This window comes from Lepidochelys kempii, chromosome 12 (genome assembly GCF_965140265.1).
Source record: "Lepidochelys kempii isolate rLepKem1 chromosome 12, rLepKem1.hap2, whole genome shotgun sequence".
Classification (NCBI taxonomy): Eukaryota; Metazoa; Chordata; order Testudines; family Cheloniidae; genus Lepidochelys; species Lepidochelys kempii.
The window spans coordinates 25,087,115-25,109,768 of record NC_133267.1 but is presented as its reverse complement, the minus strand read 5'-3'; the positions used below and the strand labels follow the sequence as shown (position 1 = coordinate 25,109,768).

The 22,654-nt window shown below is 43.4% G+C and overlaps 1 protein-coding gene across 2 annotated transcripts in view; it reads left to right on the top strand.

The window, feature by feature from the left end:
• Positions 1-22,654, top strand: part of WTIP (WT1 interacting protein) — a 111,697-nt gene that overhangs the window by 71,017 nt on the left and 18,026 nt on the right. The window contains exon 3 of one of the 2 annotated variants that reach the window (XM_073307919.1): positions 12,284-12,351. The exons of the other annotated variant lie outside the window; for it this stretch is intronic. Coding sequence (XP_073164020.1) covers positions 12,284-12,351 — 68 coding nt within the window. The remainder of the gene's footprint in view (positions 1-12,283; positions 12,352-22,654) is intronic. 2 annotated transcript variants of the gene reach the window in all.

The following is a 22,654-nucleotide window of genomic DNA, read 5'->3' as shown; positions in this document are numbered from 1 at the left end:
GTGGTGGCAATGTATAAGACAACCCCTTAAACTCCAGCATGTAACGGGTTACACAGAAAGCCCAGATTCCCCGCCTGTCACATGGGTGATGGGGCAGGGCTATGAAGCAAAGGGAAAGCTGCTGTAGTGGGAGCTTCCTAGGGGGGTAGGAGTATCCTCTCCCAGCTTGCTGAATGCTGGAAAAGGCTGTGGTGGTTGTTACCAAGTGTTCTGACTCGCTTTGCCTTTGTTTTAATCTTCTGTGTTATTAATAAAGCTAGCCCCGTGGAAAGGGACCTGAACTGAACTATCGTTTGGGGCTTTTTTGTTTGTTTTTTTTTCCTTTCTCAGCCAGTGTATCCCCTTACTAGTTTATAGTGGGGTATATAGATAAAATAAATAGCTATTAAAGCAACTCAAGCTGTTACTTCTCAGTTTTAAAACACATGCTTGACTTAAATTTTATAAATTCTTTTTCAATATAAGTTCTTCCGTTTAAGATCCATGGAAATAATTTATGTCCTTCCCTGGAAACAAAGGGTAGAATAGACTAGATAAATAGATAAGAAGGAGAGAAAGGAAACATCTGCCAAATTTTCAGCTTCTCACATTGCAAGAAAGATTGAAAATGTCTCCTGGGTTCACAATGTACCTATAACAACATTCTTTCCCCACCTAAGGGCCACAGAGTCCCTTCTTGTCCCAATAGCATTGCGTTACATTGGTTTAATAACGTGACTGGAGCGTAGGAAAGGGAGAGAATTCCACACTAAAGCAAACAATGTACTTACGGCTCTGTCTGCACTGCCAAAAAACGGTGGGCTTTTACAGTAAGATAACCAATGCGTGAGCGCTGTCTTGCTGTATGATCCTAGTGGAGACAACGTGCAGGCAGTTTTTACCACGATGTAGCTAGGCGAAGTGAACACGATACCGCCCATCACGGTTTGACTTGGCCTAATTACATTGTGATCACTAGCAGGAGGTAAAATCCTAGTGAAGACGAGACCGGTTGTTGTTTTAAAATGTTAGCACATCAAGGGAAATATTGGTGGGAGCATCTGGTTGACACCTTGACCTGGTAATGTGTTAATACTACAGCCCCCTGGTCTCCACTTGGATTGTACCATGCGCTAGCTAACACATGGTAAGAACACAGCTTTTTCCGAGTGAAGACAAGATCTGCCTTGGGGGAGCTCCTCAGCAGGTGTACATTGTCATGGCTCCATTGACGTCAGCAGAGCTATGACCATTTCTGCTGGCTACAGATCTGCGCCGATGTAGACTCCTGTAGACCCCTGCAAAATGGGCGTGGAACACAATCATTTTCTTGTCGTAGAAGTTTGCAATTCACTTTGCATGGATGGAAATGACCACACGCAGTGCATAGCAATGGACAGTTAGGCCAACAGGCCATACGTTGAATTTTGTTCTAAAGAATTTTATACTTCTGTTTGCATCCAGATCCCATAGTGTGGACAAACTACAAATGGACAGACAGATAGAGAGCCTAGATAAAAACTTTTGACCTGCTAAGGTAGACTGGCTTGATGTAGAGATACAAAATGAATCTTGATTTTGTAATAGCTGTACAACCACAAAATCAAAATTAATCTGCATTTCTGATCCAAAGACACATTAAAATAATAATGTTAATTATAGGTAGCAGTCTAAAAATTTGGGTACATTAAATTCAGAATTTAAAAAAACATTATTTAATATTATAACTTGAAAATGTTTGCTTTGATCACCCTGCATGAATATTTTTTTTAAAAAATCCTACTTTTTCTATCTCCCTGATAATATTTTATTAGAATTTGTTCACAGGCTCTGAATGCTCTTTCCTGAAAGAATCTATGTAAAGGGAGAAAACAATACACATCCTGTACTCCACCTTCACAGGCCTCTAGCATTCGATGCCACCTTTTGTTTGCAAGAGTTTAAATTTCAAATAAAATCCCAGCATTCTTTTGAAAAAAAGGAAAGGGCCTCTCCCCTGCTTAGATTGTCAAATCCCAGACTCGGCTGAAATTGAATAGGGCAAGTCAGTGACCTCAGGCAGAAAGAATGTTGCTTATTTACGTAGGGCTTCTGCTATTTTAGCAGCAAACCTTTTCTTCTGAAAAGACAATGTACACTGCTTTGTGTTTATGGCCAAGTAAGGAGCTTGTACATTTGAGATTTGCATCGTAATAGCCTAGTAACTTAATATACAGCAGCCTCAAAAATAGCAACGTCAGACGTTGTTTTGTCTTAATCAACTCAGTGGGTTGTTGTTTTAAAAGGGCTTTACAAAAGTTCTCTGTAAAACTAAGCATGGGATACAGTTGCTCGTACGCTGGGTTTTGTTTTCTAAATAGCAAAGTTACATTTAGTTCCTTCTTTATTCGACATCAGGGCAGAGCTCTGAAATATTTTGCTGCATCTTGATGCTTGGGGCAGGTGGCATTCCTTCAGTCTGGATCCAGAAAAATGTGTGACTCTGTGTGTATACACACGCCAGGCATTTCCCCTGAAATAATGAAAGATCATTACAACCATTCTGGCCCATCAGATGAGCCTGCAATTCCAAATGGGTTTTCACTTGTGTGTTGCTGCTCAATAGATCGTAACCATGAGGGACTACTACATACTTGAAGCACACATTTAGGATCCGATCCTGCATTCCCTGAGATCAGTGGGAGTCTGGGTGTGAAAGGAATGCAGGATTGGGTCCTAAAACAGGGGAGTAAAATTCTGTGCCAGATTTCTTTGGAAAGAAGAAAACAGCACATCCACAGTAGCCACTTCTCAGTGTTTCAAATTTCAAACTGCTGAAGCCTGTGAAAAATGGCTTCTGCCAACATGCAATATCTTCTTTTCAAAGGAATTTGGCACTGATTTTTTTTTCTTTCCTGAAATAATCAAAAGCCCTAGAAATTCACCCTTCCCTGCACAAAGCCCGAGCGATTAAGCTTGGTGACTGGGAGACTGGGGGGAAGGGAAGGGACACCCATAGAGGCACTGTGATTGCAGTGCAGGCTATGAGCTAGGCTAACCCTTGCTGTTGCCCTTCCATGCCCCAATATGGGGTTTGTTTGTTGGTTTATTTGACCCACTGGATCCTTATAATTCTCCCTGCTTTGCCGCCACCCCTGTAAAGCAGCACTCATATTGCTACTGGGTCTTGTGCCGGTCCTCTGCAGGGGGACTGAGTGTGCCTCCCAAGGTTAATAAGTCATATGAGTGCAAAAGGGCCCAAAGCAGGTTTATAGCTCCCTATGAGTGGCATGGGGTAAAACAGTGGAGAGTCTTCCTCCCCCCGGCCCCTACAGAAAATCTCCATGGCAGATGTCCACAGCTAAGCCCAGAGGGAGGAATGTGGATGTGTAGGCCACAAACCCACAGGTGAGTTTAGGAGAAACTCAAAAAGATTTTGAATCTTTTTGTTTCCTTTTGGCACTTCTGTAATTTTACACACAGGGTGAATTGTTCTTTTCTTAAGACAGTAAAAGAAAGCGGGCCTCCTAGATGAGACTCATCTACTAAGTTTTATCCTAGGGTAAATTTAGAGATGAGGAACAGATCCCTTGATATTGATGGGTTTGTTGTTGTTATTTAATAATTAGTATTGCCAACTATTTGTTTTTTATTATATGTGGTATTTGGAGTTTTACATAAGGCCCCAGCTCTTGTGATTACCTGAGAATCTCCGCTTCCATTTCTTTTTTAAAGTAGCTTTCTAGCCCGCAGGGATGAAGAGAAAAGATTGAAAATGTGACCCTAAACCTGAAGCCGAATAAAAAATACCCAACATTTATTATTTCTAAAAGTCTCATGTTTTTAAGCCAGTGATTTTGAGGTCTTACTCATGATTTTTGAATACTTGGGGTTGGCAGGACTGGTACCATAGGAATGCATGATGCCTTACATAGCAAGTAAAGATATAGTCCCTGTGTCAAAGAGCTCACAATCTAAGGCACCAATCCTGGTGCCGAGGCTGAGCCCATATGCTATTCTGATATTGTGTAGGAGTCTAAAGGAGACACAGTGGACCGGGGAAGAATTCCCCTGGCACAGGGGCAGCACAGGGCCAATTTACTGTTTTCCCATGATGGCTGCAGCATAGTGAGCAGGGCAGAAAGAAGCCTGTTTGTAGTGCTCAGTGCTTCAGGGATCCTGCCCTGCAGAGGTAAGGCTGTTTTAAGTTAGAGCAGCCCTATACTAATGCCAAGGGGCATTTGGGCACAAAGGTTGGCACCTCCTCCTGGGCTGTGCCTTCTGGGCTGAGTCTCCCAGGAGGGGCAGCAAAGAATCTGGTCCCAAGTTTATAATGGAAATGCTAATAGAACCTTAAATTGGACTCAGCCTATGTGCTGCTATGAATGTAGTCCAAAGTCAGTGTGCAGAGCTCCAGAGCTTTGCTTCCCTCTTTTGAGTCAGATGCAATATAGTCAATTCTCTGCTGCTGCAACTTGGCTGTGTGTGTATGTTTACATGGTCAGGTTAGCATGCAAACCTTCAGATGTCACCAAATGCAAATGCTAGTATGTAACCTATATAATGATGCTGTCCTAACATCATTCATTACAAAGATGACATCTTAAGCTGTTAACATTGCTCAATAAAACAAATATGCACAATTCATTTATCAGTCAGGCATGAGAAACCAGGAATTACTGTGTGCCTGGGAAGCCTTGTGAGTCATGAATCAGAACTCTTAGTGGTTGTATCCCTCAGAGAGGTGTGGTAATTCCATGTCTAGTGAAGTGGAAATTATAAAATAAAACTAATAGTGGAAAGGATGCCTACTAAAAATGCATCATTATATCTTGCATCAGTGTCTCATGTTCTCCAGAGGAGTCAGTTATAATAGGACACCATGGTTATATTCATGCTCTTCTAGCAGGGACTCCTAGTTTATAGGTGCAATTTCCAAAGTGCTCAGTATAGGCATTCCTCTGCTTCCATTCAGCCATTGACTTCAGTGGAAGCAGAGTTGGACCAGTGTTGAGTGCTTTGAGAAATCCCACTCTATATTTCTGGTCATTAGTTGCAACGGGGCATAGCAGCTGTTGCAAGAGAGAAGCCACAGCTCTCCCTAGCACTTCTGTGTGTCGGCTCTTTTCTTATTGCTGACAGTGCAGAAGCTCCCTGGGTGACTAAGGGAATGCATGATGCCCTCTTCTGGAGAAATGGTATTAGAACTTTAGGTTCAGGGAGCTCTCCACCAGGTTTGTGCACAGACCCACGCAAGAGTATTCCTTATATTGTACCTTCAGACAACAGGAATGAGAGGTGAGGATTTCACTTTCTACATAATAGTCCAGGTTGGTAACCTTAACAACTGAGACATTTATAATCAGATTTGCTTTAATTAGGGAGCTGTTCTCACCTCAGGAAATGATGTACCCACATCTGACTTCTGACTGTTCATCACACCAAGATGTGCTAATTAGATTTTCTGAGCAAAATATAGGCTTCTTGTTCCACACAACAAGATTGTGATTGTGAGGAGTGTCACCATGTATTTTCTTCCAAATGGACAGACAGTCTTGGAGGTGTGTCATGTGTTGTCCTGGGGGCTGAAGTTTAGATGCATGACATTCCCATTATATGGAAATAGTGGTATGTTCTTAACCAACATTAGTCAGGCATATAATACAGGCTTTTCATATGATCTCACTCATAATATGATACTAGTCCATTCTAATTCCCAAAACGTGCATGTTTTTACTCATGAAAGAATTTTACACACATTATAATAATATTTGGCACTTTTTAACTTCAAAGCACTCTACAAATAGTAATTAGGCTAATAACAGCCGTGTCACCCAGGGAGCTATTACTACCCCCATTTCACAGAAGGAGAGGTTGAGTTGCTGGGACAAATTCTGATTTCAGTTACACCCATACCCGTGTAACTGAGATCAGAACCTTCCCCACTAAGGCCATGTCGACACTTACAAGCTTACAGCAGAGCGCTGTAAGAGCGCTCACATCGCTGCGTTTTGCCAACGGAAGAGAGCTTTCAACAAGCAGGGATAGCTGTGTCGGCAGGAGAGTGTCTCCTGCTGACATAGTGCTGTGCACATGAGTGCTTATGCTGGCAAAACGTATGTCACTCAGGGGGGTGGGTGTTTTTCACATCCCTGAGCAATAGAAGTTTTGCCATCATAAGTGCTAATGTAGATGTGGCCTAAGAGTTTGTGACTTAATAAAGGCAACTTTACATCTACATCGAACAACTAGCGCATTGCTGATAACAGGTTTTCCCGTCCTAAATGGCACTGAAAATGCTTTAGCTACTAGCATGGAGGGGACTGGACAATTTTCAGCAGTTACAAAAAGCTTCATTGAGATCTACTGCGACCAGGCCTCAATCATATTTTGTTTCATTAGGTCTAGATCATGCTTTCTGTAACGGTATTAAAAAAAGGAGTACTTGTGGCACCTTAGAGACTAACCAATTTATTTGAGCATGAGCTTTCGTGAGCTACAGCTCACTTCATCTCTGCTAACAGTTTGACTGTTGTCAACACCAGCTGAGGTGTGGGGAAGGCAGGGGTGGACAGCCAGTGTCAACGGTGGATAATCGTATAGGCAGTCTCTTTGGGTAAGTGTGCACTGCAAGTGAACGTACGTGTGTGCGTGCGCACAGCCACACTAACTTTAATCAAACTGGCACAGGTAACAATGGTAGTGTAGATAAGGTGGCTCAGGCTTCAGCACCTGCTAACGATCAGACTGCACATCCAAGCACCCTGGCAGCTTGTACTCTGGTAGATGGCCTGCAATAAAGCCCGTGCCACCACATCTATGCTGATGTTCTTACCCATGCTAGTGAGATTAAAGCGACCACAGGTATGCCTACCTGAGCTACAAACAGGCTGTGTCCCAGGCTGACCTGTTGTTTTTCTGGTACCAGGCAGGTGTGAAACTGAGAGTCACTTCCTCTGTGCTGTTGAAAACTGGTCAGACAAGGCAGACGTGCCAGGGTCTCTCTCCAGCTAACCACAGAAGAAGGAAGGAAGGAAGCACAGTGTTTATGAAACACAACTGCAGTGATGGTACAAAAAGTCCCACAAGCATCTATGGACTGACTCTAGGCCAGGCCATTTATTATAACTGATTTAGTGATCTATCTGCATGTTGCTTCTGGTTTTGTCAGTCTCTGACTTTTAGAAAGTGGTTACAATACGCTGCAAAAGAGGACAGTAGCCGGCAGTGGGGTACACAGATATAGTTGTTAGAAGGGGAAACTTAGCAGCTATTTTTTGGACCAATAGGTATTGGCTTTTACTCACTCTAACTGGCTGAGCAGTAACTATAATAATTTTTTGGGTATTCAATAGCTGGTCAACAATAGTGGAGGGTTTGGAGCTTAATTATACTGAATTCAGTTATTCAGTACAGTGAATGGAATGCACATCATTGCTTATTTTTCTGAAACACATATGTAGAGACCAAAGTTCTGTAGGAGTTTGTGGTGTTTGGATAATACAAGGATTGTATTATCCTTGACCAAATAAACTCCTCCAAGGTAAAAGTCTTGTTAGGCTTATTAATTATTATTAAGAATACTAGTTGCCAGGTGAGGAAGCATTATGCTATTGATATGTTATGTGAGCTAACGCAAGTCGCTTTGTCTCTCTGTGCCTCAGTTTTCCCATCTGTAAAATAGGAATTATCATGTTTGCTTTCATTTGTAAAGCACTGTGAGATCTCTGGATACAAGGTGCTATATAAAAGTGTGAGTTAAAATCATGTTCAGAAATTGACATGTTGTATTACATCAAAGGGGAGGTTGAGGTGGCCATCTTTGTTGTGGGCATATGGAATGGTAACTTCTGAGAGCAGTGTCTAATCAGGCTGCAGGGGGTTGCATGTTGTACAGTTGGTGAAAACTACCACACAGTGGCGAGCCACTAATAATAGAGTTTTCCTGTGCTCTGGTTTGCTGAAGCTATATTATTTCACAGGGCGACCGGCTGTCAGTCAATTGAGGGCTTTGGGGCTCAATTTGCTCTGGGCCACGTTGTGCTCCCTTCTCTGCAGTCCTGGGGAGTCCTGACACAATGGAACTGCTTCAGTTGTGCCTTGCTATGGAAAAAATTGGGGTTGGCTTTGGGGACTCTCCATGGAGTTGTGCTCTGCAGGGCTTCCTGTATCCCAGGATGCAAGGCACTTTGGAGTACAGGGCAGGGCCTGTGGATCAGCGCCATTCTCCCTGACACCATTTCGACTGTGCACCATGAGGCTGCCATGGCTGCCCTGGCCTAGGGCGAGGATGCCTTTCCCTGCAGAGATCACATCAGGCTAGAGTCCAGGATTTGGCACTTCATTGCCGGGGCTGCTGGTGACAGTGACTATGGGTGAAGGGGGGCGAGAAGGAGAGAGAGAATTACCATTTAAAATAGTAATATGAGTTTTCTGCACCGACTCACAGGTTGGGTATCATTGTGTATAACATGGGAATGTTACTTAGTGGACAAGCAGAAGCTCCTGGCCATAGTGAGGCCACTTTATTCCTACTTGCTTTCAGATGGTAAGTGGCAGGTACTTACGCCCGCCCGCTCTGAAACTGAGGGTGTGCACAACCATGTCACAGTGTCAAGAACCACACAGGAGCTCTTTTTTTTGGTTTTAGATCTGTGACTGCCACTTGGCTCTGAACTGGGTAACAGAGTCTGGGCAGACAAGCCTGGGCCCACAGTGGGTGTAACTCGTCTACAAGCTGGCACAAGCCACATGTGTTTAGGGGCAAGGCAGAGGACTGGAAAAAACACTTTTAGAATGAGCCAGAGTGACACTTCAGGAGACCCATGGAAACCAGCCTTTGATGTTGCCTGGATCCCAGTGGCTTGTGTGATTAAGGGATAATATGGATGGCAGAGGAGTACAGCATATGCGGCAGTAAAGAGCTTTACCCGGTGATTAAAGATGCAAGCGAAACAGAGTTTCATGTTACCACAAAAATCATTTTTGTCACGCTTTGTGTGGTTTTGAAAGCAGGGGAGGGGGAATGGGATGTGACCGGTGCCTCCTTGTTCACTGACTTCAGGCTGAGCTCAGGACTCAGGTGAGTAATGGTCAGGGTGGGTGGTAGGGATGTGAGAGAAGGAGTTGCCTGGAAAGGAGTAAGGCAGCTGCTCATGTAGAGCTGTGTCCTGTCAGCACAGATTTGTGTGCCATTTACAAGGCGATAAGGTGAAATGTGGCTGATCTGTGATTGGCTGAGATCCTTGCCTTGGCAGATGGTGACACATGTAGGGTACGGTCCCCTTTACACAAAGCAAGCAGATGCACATTGGCCTGAAGAAGTTTCTAAGGCAGGTTACAGGTGACTGGAGCCTGAGTGGTTGCAGTGATTTGGGTCTTTTGTCTCTGGAGGGCGAATGCACTTAGATAAACTGAATTTTGCGAGTGGGCTATGGGACGGCCAACTGGATTGGCGATGCTGCCCCGAAGGAAGAAGGGGGCAACAACTGATGGGATGAGGAGCAGGAATTAGGGCTCCATCTCGAGGGGTCAGGTAGGGTGGAAGGAGGGTTCCAGCCTGGATCCGGCTGCTGGAGGAGGCGTGGAATAGAGAAGGAGGGCGAGCAGTGACAGCTGTGCCCTGGCTTCTGAGGGCAGGGATAAGAAGCAGGTTTCAGGGAATGGCAAAGCTCTGGGCGGTGGGGAGGACACGCAGGGGAGAGGTATCTGGGAGGCAGCTCTGCAAGCAGAGCAGCGAGGCAGGTTGGAGGGTTACAACAGCTAAGATGAAGCTAAACGGGGAGAAGACAAAGATCACAGAGAGGGGAGAGTTGTGGGAGGTGACATAGGGAGAGAAGGACAGCTCTTACACCTGGGCCACACCCCCAAGAGGCAGCATGTTCACCACTTACATGGCACACAGTCACTACAGGGTTAAATTTCAGATGAGCACAAGGAAGGCTAACCAATAGGTAAGACTGCTCTAAAGAGCCTATTGCTGTGACTCAGGCTACTGGACTGTGTCCTCATAGTGGTAATCTTCCAAAGTGCTGCCTGCCAAACACCACAGTATATCTGCTGCAGGTTGCATTTTGAGTGAGGACCTATAGGAGTCAGTTCACGTTGAGAACCGAATTGTCGAAGGTCATTTGAATGCACACACACATGCAGAATGAGGAACTGCACTCAGTCAAGAGCCTGGCTTTGTGCATGCAGGCAGAATCAGGTGCAGCAACAGTGTGCACAGTTTAACACATACACTGCTTTGAAAAACTGTCCCTTAATACTTGTGTCAATGGTCCTCTTGTGGGTCTATCTACTGAAGAGTAGTCTGGCTGAAGGTGTATAAGTCAGTCAGATAGCGCAATGACTTGTTTCCATGAATGGACCCGTTTTACAGAAGAGACTTTAAACACGAGTGTCCACCTACCAATAGCACCAAGAGACAGCAGCTTGTGAGAGCTACACTTCAGAAATTTGTATTGAAAGGAAACATTTCCCTTGGCTATGCCAACAAACCTCCAGCCAACCACATACAGCCTGTGATTACCCAAAAGTGTCAGCTCTGGTCCAAACGTCTCCGTGCCACACACAGGTTCCCATGGTCAGACCACAGCAGCTCTAAAAGACATTTTTAAGCATTTAAAATTAATCACATTTTCCTCAATGTTGTTTAGAGAAACTGTAAAGATTTCTCTCAGCCCCCCTCCCAAGTGCATTCTGCTAGCTGGCTCACCAGCACACAGCCCTCAGATTTAAACTACTGGAGGCTGATAGTCCAGGGTTTATGGTGGAGCAGCTCATCTCTGGAACTTATTCTTTTTCTGGGTCTGTGAGTATCCAAGTTTGTTCCTTTGGGGTGCAGGGAGGAATAGTGCATGTTTTACACAATAAAAGTAGTTTCACTGTATATATAGTTAGTGTATTTGAAGAGCATCATCATTGGCCTGTAAGCATAGGGTACCTTTGTGGTGTTCAGAGGTCTGTGGGTTCAATCAAGTTGTTGTGCACTGCAAATGGCTTCTTGTGTGTGGCCCTTAACGGGGCATATTGCCATCTCTTCACCCACGCTGCTGCCTCTTAATGGTTTGATGGGCACACCAGAATGGGTGGTAGCTTGGGCCAGTTAAATCCCTGGTGATGAACAAAGTTCAGTGGACAGGAGATGAGTTATAACAGGAAGAGTTTGGCTCCTTTGGCCTGATTCTTCTCTTACGCACACTGGGTTTGACACTGAAATAACTCCTGATATATGCCAGTATAAAAGAGAGAGGAGACTCAGACCCTTTGTGTCTCAGTGACTGGTTGGTTGTGGCGTGTCTGAGTTCCTGTATATCACAGTGTTTGTTGAGATTAATCTGGAGCCTGTCCTATATTTTTAAACTGTAAAGAGGTCCAGAGTTTATATGATGAACACACATGTTATAAATACAATTAAACTGCTACTCATAATATAGTAAGCGCTCAAAGGTTGAAACTGAGATCTGTTTCCCCCCTCCATCACCTGAGCATATTGCCAGTTTAAGGTGCTTGCGGGTGTTAATAAAATGTTCTCAATTTACAATTAGAAAAAAGTTAAGATGCTTTTGTTTCTAATTTCTTATACTGGGATCTGAAAGTCAAGCTGGGTTCCACGACCACTAATAAAGATCCTGCAGTTAAAAGTTAGCTGTCAATTTTGTTGATGAACAACCCAGACTACAATCCAGTTCACTCTGTTAGCTGTATCGTCACTGACATGATAACAAGAACAAATGTGATGGCTGCCATACTAGGGATTGAACCCGGAACTTCAAAAGTAAAAGTAAAAGCTACTACAGCTTGAGCTAAAGAGCCACAAGTTTCTAGTATGTGTCTCTAGCAACTCATATCCTCTGTGGATTGGCACAGCAAGGGACCCATAACATACACTCACCAGTGGATTTTACACAAGCAGTTTTTGTCAGCAGCATTAGCAGATGCAATTGGGTCTGGAGATGTTATGTAAGAACATGACATTTATTTCATACTTTTTGGACAATAACTGTTCTTTAAGAAAACAAGCATTCAAGCGGTGTGACCCTTACAGCCAAGGATTGTCTCGTTTCTGTGTTTGTAGAGTGCCTAGCACAATAGGACTCCAATCCCCACTGAGTACGGGGTACTATTGTAATATAAATATTAACTAATAATGCAAATTAGAAAAGTGAAATAATGGGGAGGGAGTGGCCCTGAGGTCAAATGTTGAGCATATCATTCTGGATGGTGTTCAGTGCATCATCTGTTTAAAAAAAAAATTCATATTGGAGACTTTTGCTATGGAAATGGAGTACAAGACTCTGACAGTAAAATATTTTACTAACAGGGAGAAGACTGCGAGGAAAAGCCTTCTACAATGTCAATGGTAAAGTGTACTGTGAAGAAGACTTCCTAGTAAGTAAGATTTCAGGCCTTTCTTCTGTTTGCTTGTTTTTAAAGTAAACGGTGGTGGTGGTGGTGTTTTGTGCCGGCTGATGTGTAGCGTGAGACCAGTTAGCCTTTCAGCCTGTCCCTGCACCTACTGAAGTCAGCGGGAGTTTTGCCATTGACTTCAGTGGCAGCAGGCTCAGGCCCTTAGTCTGAAGTTGTAGACATGAAACCAAGTGCATAACTGTCTATAAATCATCTCACAGTATAAATTATAAGAGTAAACACGAGCTGTTCAAGCTTTGGGCTTGAACTGCAGCCACAAAGCTTGCCAAGCCTAAGCTCAGACTCAAACAGCTGGGGAATACCAATCATAACAAGAGGGGAGACTGGTTAGACTGCATTATCCGCATCACTGTATACAGTGTTGCTTTATTAAAGGCATAGTTCTAATCACTATTCTGCTACGAACTGCGTGGAGCTGCAGTGTGGTTCGCTGAAAACTGTCCGCCACGGAGGAACAACTAATTTTCTCTCAACACACCCAGTGACTTTGCAAGTGCTGTAGGGGCTGATTCATGAAAAGGAAAATGGAGCACGCTGCTCAGCTGTGTTCCAAAAATAAAATGTATGTTCAGTTAAGGGGAGGATTCTACAAGTAATTCAACAGACAGAAAGTGATTTGATTGAATGACAGTATCAAGGTTAAAATGAGATGATGTTTGGGAACTGAAATCAGAGAGGAGTGTCAAATGTTTGCTTACAGGATGACAAACGAAAGAATCAATATGCTGAATTTACAGCATCTGGCTCCTTATTTATTGAAACAGTAGCATCCTTTTGGAGGCTCAGTGTCTGAGGTTACCCCCTTCCCTACGTAATGAGGTTATCTTCTTCCCACAACCTCAAACAATGCTCGTCCCACACCAAAAACTTTAACTGGCAGTTCCGGGGCTTCTCAAGGGCATTTCTCATCAATTCAACCCATAAAAATCAGCAAAATCTCTAGTGTAGGAATCATATCTACCTTCATACTTGTATAATCCCCCAATCCCATCCTACCTGTCACCACAACTAGAACCGCTTGAAAAAAGGTAACACTTTTTTTTTTTTTCAGAATACCAGGAACATTTTTTCATTTCATTTGAAATTTTGGTGGGGAAAATCCCATATTTTCTCACTGTTTTTACTCCCCAACCCCTCCATTTTCCAGTGGAAGAAAGGGGAGGAAAGTAAAAAACATGAGTGGGATTTTACCACCAAAAGAAAACACACTGATATTTTTCAAAAATATTTCCAGAATTTTTTTGTTTGTTGTCAAAAACAGGAAATTCTGGAGAAATCAAAATACTTGTAATTGCACTGAAAAGTTTTGCAAAACACCATATTTCAAGTAATTCTTGTTTTAGTTGAAAAATGTTAGCTTGCTCGGATTCCCTTCCAATAAAAACTACTTCTCCTGCAAGCCAAACACCTGCTTATTCAAATGCAAAGAGATGCCCTATATTCTGACCTGGTAATTTCTCCTTTAAACAGCCTACAGGTTTTATATTACTCTCTGCAATCTCTGAAATACCTTCATCTTCCAATCTGCCAAATACAATGAACTGTTTTCTTAGCACCCCCGCCCTAACCCTCCTCACAATATTATATTATTAATGATATAACGTATATTATATTAATAATAAGCAATACTCACCTACATTTTCTAGGGGTATTTCTTGCTGCTTATTGCAGCACTCAGCAACTCCTGATCTTGTTGTATAGCGATGAAAATATAAGGGACGTCCCTTGTAATAAGGGACTGTTGGCAACCCTGCCCTACTTGATGCTTAGAACTGGTTGAAAATTTTCCATTGATCCTGTTGTTCAATAGAAAATAGGGACTTTGACTAAACAAATTGTGCCTGGATGGTGCCTGCTTTCCTCAGAACATTTCAATAATTTGTTGAAAAACTGAAAACCTTTCAGCTAAAACCCCCAAACTGTTAGTCCAAAACCTTTTTGGTCAAAATCTTTTGGTTTTCAGGAGAAAATGTTTTATTTTAATGTTTTAGAAAAAAGTTGAACACTTCTGCTGAACCCCACCCCACCCCATCCCACGCATTTTCTGAGCAGCTGCTCTTCCTGCGCTCACCCCCACCCTTTGTTCTAGCTACAGGGGTCCTGGAGCAGGTAAGTTGGCAGCAAACACTCCCTAGGAAGCAGAGTTTGTAGGGATTCTAGGGTGAACTCTGGTCCACTCAGGACTTCTCTTGGTACTAGTTTGTGAGGCTGGAGCTTTTACGGGTGAGCCCTAACAAGTCCGCAGGAGCCTGGGGAGGGCTTGCTGTGTGCTGCTTCAGGAACAGGCTGTGGGAGGCTGCTGGGGAGCCAGGAGATGCAGTGAAGCTCTGAACCCTCCATTGTTTGCATTGTAAACTGATTGCTTTACAAAGAACACATCCTCCAGCAGCTTCCCGTGGCACAAATCACAACAAGAATGCTGGGAATTGTTTATATATTAAAATCTAGCCTATTTCTTTAGTCTAGGCTTACAGAGGGCCTAAAGTTTGAAATGCTACAGCGCAGCTATTAGTTAGCTGGAGGCAGCTAAAAGAAAGGGGAGGCTGTAAGCCTTTATTTAAAGAGAACCTTTTAACTGCTTCTGACCCCTAAACTACTGAACAGAGTTACTCCTAGCTGCTTTGAAAAGCCAGTCGTTCCCTTAAGAGTAAGTGCTATAAGGCTGTAGCTGATATGCAGGGCTTTTTAGATGCAACAAAGAAAGCAATTTAATCTCCACTGTAGGTACAAATCTCCGTGCAGCTTCAACTCTGGATTCCCTCCGGATGTCACCATAACACTGAAGTAGAGATGTTAGAGACAGGGACACTACTGAAGTATGAGATCATCCAATCCACCCCCCACCAATGTTGGATTGTTTCCTACGGTCTGTTTTCTAGTGTTTTGTCCAGTCTGGTTTTAACCGTGCCAATGGAGAGAACTTCTATCACCATGCCAATGGCAGATGTTAGTCTGAAATAATCCTGGGGGGGATGCGTTTGGAAAAATGGTCACATTTAAAGCTTAAACTGTGTTAGGCTAGATTCTCTGCTACATCCCTTGCCAGGCCCAACAGAGACGACCCCCGCTCAGGCATCAGTGGTCTGGCCACTCCTCCTCCCTCGACAGCATGTCCCCAGGCACGCCCCTAGGCTGGACAACATCTGCCACACTTACGATGCTCCTGTGCCAGGGAAATTCTCCTTTAGCTTGCTGTAGCCTCTTTCTGGTCAGAGTTAGAGCAAAAAAAAAACAAAAAAACACACCCCACTGATCTAGGCCAACTTCTGGCCCCACTCCTATATTACAGCCATAAATTTCAAAAGGCGATGACGGAATAGCTGCTTTCAGGCTGCCTATATTATAATTCCAGCCCCACCAACAAGCAGTTGTCTAACTCAGGCACCCATGTTCTCACGTGGCTTTTATTTGCAGTGTGAACAGGATAATATGGTTATAAATCATGTTAGGAAAACCTTCATTGAGCTACAGCACAGCCGTTCTGTAACCGTGTTACCCTGTACATGCGACAAACGCAATGAGCCGTTCAGGGCAGGGACTGTGTCTCCATCTGCATTTGGAAAGTGCCTAGCACACTGTGGCTGTGGGTGAAATCCAAATAATAATTCAGCCGGAAAGCCCTGTTCTGACACAGGCTTGTGGTATAGACAGCAATGTAGCATTTCCATTGATTCCTAGAGGCACCTGCATGGTTGTCAATGTTTCATTGCCCACAAACCCTTAGAAATAGCAATTGTCGCTGCCTCTCGTCTCCCTCCCAGCAAGAGACACAATGAGGGTCGGCCGGCCGAAGTGATGTCTCCTGGCGAAGAACTCCTCACAAGCCGATCATGAACCAGAGTGGTGCTATTTTTAACAGAACAGCTTTGAGTTCAGTGCAGCTTTCTGTTTATGGATCTTAAAGTGAGACTGTAAAAACTGATATTCTGTCTGATCTGGGAGAACATGTGGCACTTCTCATAAGAGTGTAGGTTTCCCCTGGCATGCTTGGCCAAATTGTCCCCTCCTGACACAGTCATGGAGCACGCTGGCTCTCTCTCCACTCCAGAGGCATCTGCATTTCAGTGATGATGCGATTCCTGGGCCAGATTTTCAGAAGATTTCCACTCCCATTTGAGTAACAACACAGGTGGCCAGATTTTCAAAAGAGCTCAGTGTACTGACTGCATATCAGATGCTGACCTCTCTGGAAGTCTGTCCATAAGTGTCACAACAGGAGATGCTAGGCACTGAGCATTTTTTGAATATGGCCCATTGTCTGTAAAGCACTTAGAGATCTTTATGGATGAAATGTAGATGTTATCATGGTTATTCACTATGAGCAAGTTCCTCTGGACCACCAAACCTGAAGGCAGGACATAAATACACCCAGCAAAACTAGGGGCAGGTACATTCTTCTCAATTCTCCACCTGTTTTCTCTTATTGAGGGCATGGATTCTCTCTCTTCACCTGTAGGGAGGGAGTACTGCAAGTCTTTAGTGCTATTGGTGGAGTTGCAGATGAGAGGGTGGAGTGGGACAAAGGGGTACTAGAGCGGCGGCTTTCAACCTTTTTGGGCTCAGGACCCATTTTGGAACGAGTGACTTTCATGACCGAGTACATAAGAAAGTGCTACCCCTGAGTAGGGGGTCCTGGGGGTGGGTAGGTGGCAGACCTAGAGGGGGTTGCAGAGTCCAACTTACACTCACCCCACAGCAGCAGCTCCTGTCCTGTGCGGCTGTCTGGGCAACCTCCAAAGTTGCAGCACTGCTCAGATTTGGCCCTGCTCCCCTGACAGGGGACCCCTTGGGTCATATTTGTGTGAGTGGTGCTGTCAGCTTGTGCTGAGGGGCAGCACTACTCACTCAAATTTGGCCTGGTCGGCCCATCATCAGCATGAAACATTCTGGTGACCCAATTTTGGTTTGCGCCCCACAAGCTAAGAAGCCCTGTACTAGAATGAATGATGCTGTGGCAGTAGTGATGCTATAGTAGGTAAAGGCTCTGCTTGTACGCAGTGTTATGGATGAAAATGCTAAAGACTAGGGCTGGAAAGCCAGGGCCACACAATAGGTGCATGGCTCACTCCATTTTTGAATTTGACATCCCGATTGCAGCTCTCCACAGCAGACGCTGCACCTTGCCACTGCTATAAAAGTTTAAACCTGGATTGTGTTGCTTAAATTCAATGAGTGAATCAGATAAAAAATACAGTATAAGTACATTCTTGAGATAATTAATCTCTATTAAGTGCCAGTGGGAGCACTTAATGCAGGGCACTATTGAACATAAACTTTAAAAAAAAATTATAAAGATTTCTTTTGGTTTCAGGGGAAATGCCAGTGCTCCCCACCCTCTCTCTTTTTAAGGTAGCAAGTCTAGCAGCATGCAGGTCTTGCCTCACTCCTGTTATGATAGTTACTTCATGAAAGGAGATAAAACAAATGACAATTTAATCCTCCCCTGAAAGCTCGTAGAACACAGATGGCTAACTAGCCATAACAGGGACACCGTTCTTGGTGGAGTAAAAATAAATGCCTTCCACTATAATAAATAATCCCAGTCAGGCGTTACTTGTTCCATTTTATTGATAAATTGCTGTATAATCTGGGGGGGGGGGGAAATAGTTCAGTAATTTTTAATCAGGGCCAATTTGTCTTTCCCCAGCAATGTTTAAATTCCCATAAAGTAATTTTAAATAAATTTATTATTATTGTTGGCAAAAACATTTAGAAAATGTCACCGAAGTCTGAGACCTTTTATCTTCTTTGTCATTCTTTTAGATAGCGTTTTTCCCCTTCTCTCTGCTGAGGTAGTAGTATTGAGGGGCGAGGCGGGGAAGGAAGGGAGGGGATCTTGTGGAGGCTGAGACAAGAGAATTTTCCCCTACAGAGGGGATGAGAGAGAAAATGACCCACACATGACAGATGTTAGTCACATCGCTTAATACACTAGTAGAAAGTGCTCAATACTATGGCAATGAAGGTAGCACTGCCAACAGTTAAGGTTACCTGACACTTCCCATTATAAGGGTCTTTTTTCAGTTACTTGTAACTTTGCCAAACTTTAGCCATTTACGCTGAAATTTTCCATACCAGGTGTCTGCCTCAGGCTAATAATAATAATTAAAAAAGAGTTGCAACTCACACAGTTCAGCCATTTCTGTGAAAAAGATTAGGGAAAATGCATTGCCTTTTGCCATCCCCGTTTAAAAAATAAAATCACCAAATTTGACCAAGTTATAAGCTGCTGGGGGAAACAAACCCCTCAGAATGCACATGCTCAGTAGAGTTTGGCAGCTAAATGTGCCAAAGATTCCATCTGCATGGCGCATGCTTCAGGTTCTAATGCTATCCAGATTGCAATGCACCATCCCCATAAAATTACTGAGAATGCACCAGCCTACACTGCAGGGGCTAAGCAGAGATGTCCCTCCATGTGCGCCTCCTGGCTGCCAGGGTCCTACTGTGCACCAGGCACAGGAACTGAGCGCTTTCTCCTCTGCTCTCAGTGCACCCCCTATTGGCATTGAGGCAGCATGGAAGAGGAGAAGGCAATGAAAGGTGGGGGAGGAAGGGGCAGGAGCCTGGGGGAGGAAGGGATTAGAGCAGGACCTGAGAAGGCAGGAATAGAGGTAGTCAGAGTGTTGGGGAGGCAGGAACTGGGTCATAGGAAGAATAGAGGCAGGAGACTGGGGGGAAGGATTAGAGCAGAGGAAACAGGTAGGAGTTAGGGGGACTGTAGCAGGAGGGGCAGTGGGGGGGAAGGGGAGGTAAGAAGCAGGAGATGGGGAGGGGCAAGGGCCTATAATTAAAGAGTGTATCATACTGCATATGCACAGGGGGGCCAAATTAAAGTGGTGCCAAGAACCTCTGGCATTTCCTAACCTTTGAGTACATGACTTTGCAATGTTAGCATTGTTTTACCATAGGGTATTTCTGTTTTTAATGTGATATGGAATAGAATAGAACTCTCATTTGTAGGATTGGTTAACCAGAGAGTCTTGTACTTATACACAGAGGTATGTGAAACTGTTCAATAATTCCCTCCTACAAAATGAAGCCTGGGCAGGGAGTATGTTATCGTATGTTTCTAAAGCACCTGGCATCATGGGGCTCGGACCCTAATTTGGGTCTCTAAGCACTATTGCAGTAGTAACTATCTAATAATTCTTTGTAGTTTTTGCATATGCTATTGCTAAGCCTGGAAGTGTGGAAGATAGAGAAGCCCCATCCTGGGAGCTGGGCCCTAGGAAGATAGTTTTTATTTAGTGTAATGGGGACTAGTGTCAGCTGGAGTCAGCGGTTTGATTTTCCAGCTCAGCAAGTATAAATGGTTGTAGGTCTCCCTTGAGAGGTGAGCTTTGGAAGCAATGCATTAGTCAAAGAGCACTATCTCTGTTAACTGAGATTCTCAATCAGAAAATAGACTTGTGTTGAAAAGGTAAATGGCAAAAGCTATAGCTTGTTAGTTAGTTTCCCATCTAATGGGAATAGTGTAGTAAATGAAGGTTTAGATAAGTATGTGAATGTAATATTTACTTTTAAATGCAGTCTACCTAAAAAATAAATTATTAAAACACACATTCCAATCATAAGGCAGATAAGGGTATTCATTAGCATCTTTAAAAAAAAAAACAATGGAAAGAAGGCTTGGAAGGGGATCGGCTAATCTATGAATGTTCTATAAACAGGGGGACTCAATTCTTCAAGTGCTCTCAAGCCCTGTGATCATCCCATAGCAAGAATGCTTGTAGGATCTGGTCTATTATATATTCAAAACAAAAAGAAAAGAAACCACTTGTGTTAAAGTATCATTAGGACCCCTGATGATACCACTGAAAACAAAGACAACTGATATATTATGCATTAGCATAATCCGTTTGGGAGGAAACAAGATAAAATAGTTACTTATAAAAAAAAAATCTGAGGATTGTCCCAGTTTTCTTTAGTTTTTCTCAACAGCTTGCAAGATGCCAGTGGGGTCCCAGTTTTATATTGTAAGCAGATTTGACAGTGGTGAAATGAATCATCAGGATATCTTGCTTCAGAATGTTGCATCAGATCTAGAGATGGCCCGAACTGCACAATTCCTTAGTGTTCTGAGGTGTTTCGATCTGGAAGTTTGATTTGCCCTGTGAATTTCGGATTTGGATCTTAATGCAAAATTCTGGAGATTATGGAGCTGGCTGTTGTCTGGGTTCATCTCAATGCAAAACGTTTACACGTACAACAAAAGAGGTGAATTTTTGGCTCAGTGGAAGTCAGTGGCAAACCTCCCACTGACTTCTGTGGGGCTGGGATTTTACCCAAGGAGCTAATCCTGGAGGACAAATTTTTGAAGATGAAAACTCCTAAACAAGAGTTCATATAAAAAGCATGGAGACTAGGAAAGGTAATGATAAATGCTGCCGTTGGTGAAATATTGCCAAGCTGCGCACCTGAAGAAATCCGAGTCTTGAAATTTGAGACCAGCTAGAGTCCAACAAAATCTCCAAAGTCCACAAAAGAATAACAACTGCACGTATTGACCCCAATACTGTAAATAAGCTAGGGAAATGTGTGGATGAAGGAAAAAAGGTACTCCGCATTTTCTGAATAATTCAGCATTAGACAATTTTTTTTTAAAAGTGTGTCATCCAGTTAGGAATGAGAGTTCAGACCAGGCTGATGGTTTGCCTCATAAGGTAGAAAAAGTTGTAAACATTTAAAGATGGATCCCAAGAATCATACTGCAGAAGAGTATCCCAAGAATCTGCAGAAGAGACAGGAAAGAGGAGAGATGAAATTCTGTTTTATGGAAAGGTTCTTCTAACTGTACTGTGCTCTACCTTGGCTAGCACTGTGTCCCGAAGAATGTGTTGCAAAATCAAGTTGATCACATGCCAGTCATCATTTCACTATCCTTTTCCTTGGTAAGATTCTGATAAAAAGGCCAAGTTATCTTTTCCTGTTCTTAATGTTACACTGAAACCTACATTTGTGTAACTGAAGTGCACTTAAAAGGGAAATAAAGTTCTTGTAGTTGCGTATAACTCATGCCAAACACTGGGTCAGTAGAGCACGCTAATTTTTTCTGTTTGAGAGTCAGAAAAAATGCTAGTGAGAAAGTGGTGCTTGTCCACTTCTGAAATAATTGTTTGTATTAGCTGGTGTGTGTTTTGAATTGAATTCTTTCTGACACCTGTTTTGAATAAAATTGTATTAATGTTTTAGGAAGATAAATTCTGACGTACACAACTTCTTACACAAATTATGTACCATGAAATGATGGGTATCTGAAGTAAATGGTATTACATTTGGAGCGAGGTGCTACTTAGCATGAGTAAGAACTGCACAAGTTGCCCCTTAGCAAGTATTGAAGCGTCAAATTCTTAAGCCTTCATTGAATTTTTCCTCTTTCCTTATTCAAGCAAAACTCCCACTGACACCAGTGAAATGCTCTTCACATAGAACTAAGAAAGAAGTCACAATTTGGCCTCTACCTTATAAGACAAAAAACAGCCCCAGTGGGTGTTGGGACATGGAGGTCCTCAAACCTCCAGTGTAGCACAGGTTATGCTGTCTGCAGAGGTCACCAGATGCCTAACCACTGAGGCAAAATTCTGCTCCCAAGGAGTGTCCTGCTTTTCAGCAGAGGTCTGTGCACAGTTTTAACCAATACTCCTTGCTCTACCCAAAGTGCATGGGCAGGGGAAGGAAGGGATCTGAGCACTAATCAGAGGAGTAAAGCAGAAGCCAAAAAAGCAGGAAGAGGGACTGATGCCATAGTGTGGGAGCAACGTGAGCCAAACTCCCGAACTGTCAGCAAGACAGGGCAAGGCAGCAGGACACAAAGTATTTCAGGGAAAATGCAGAACACGGTTGCAGACCATTCTGCCTCAGTTTAACCCCTGCCACGAGACTCCAAAAACCTTAAAGCCTGAGAAGTTCCCATTTTGTTCAGTGCAGTTTAATAGCTTCATTTAATTGTGTGTAAAATAAATAAAAAAGACCATCTGCATAAAGCAAAATTTTATATTCTTTCCCTCTCCGAACGTGATCCCATGAATTTCTTGCATTGTTGTATTCCATGTACTAAGGGTCCCACGCAGAGAGCAAACAATAAAGGAGAGAGAAGACAGATGCTCTGCTAATGGGAAACCAAGGAGCAGAGACTCTGAGGGATTACAGACTGCCTGGGGTTGGAATACATTATTAGCATAGCACCCAATTCAGAAATGAGTTTTCCGAATTAAACGCCTGAAGCATCTTGGCAAAAACTCCTGGTCTACCCTCTCAAAGG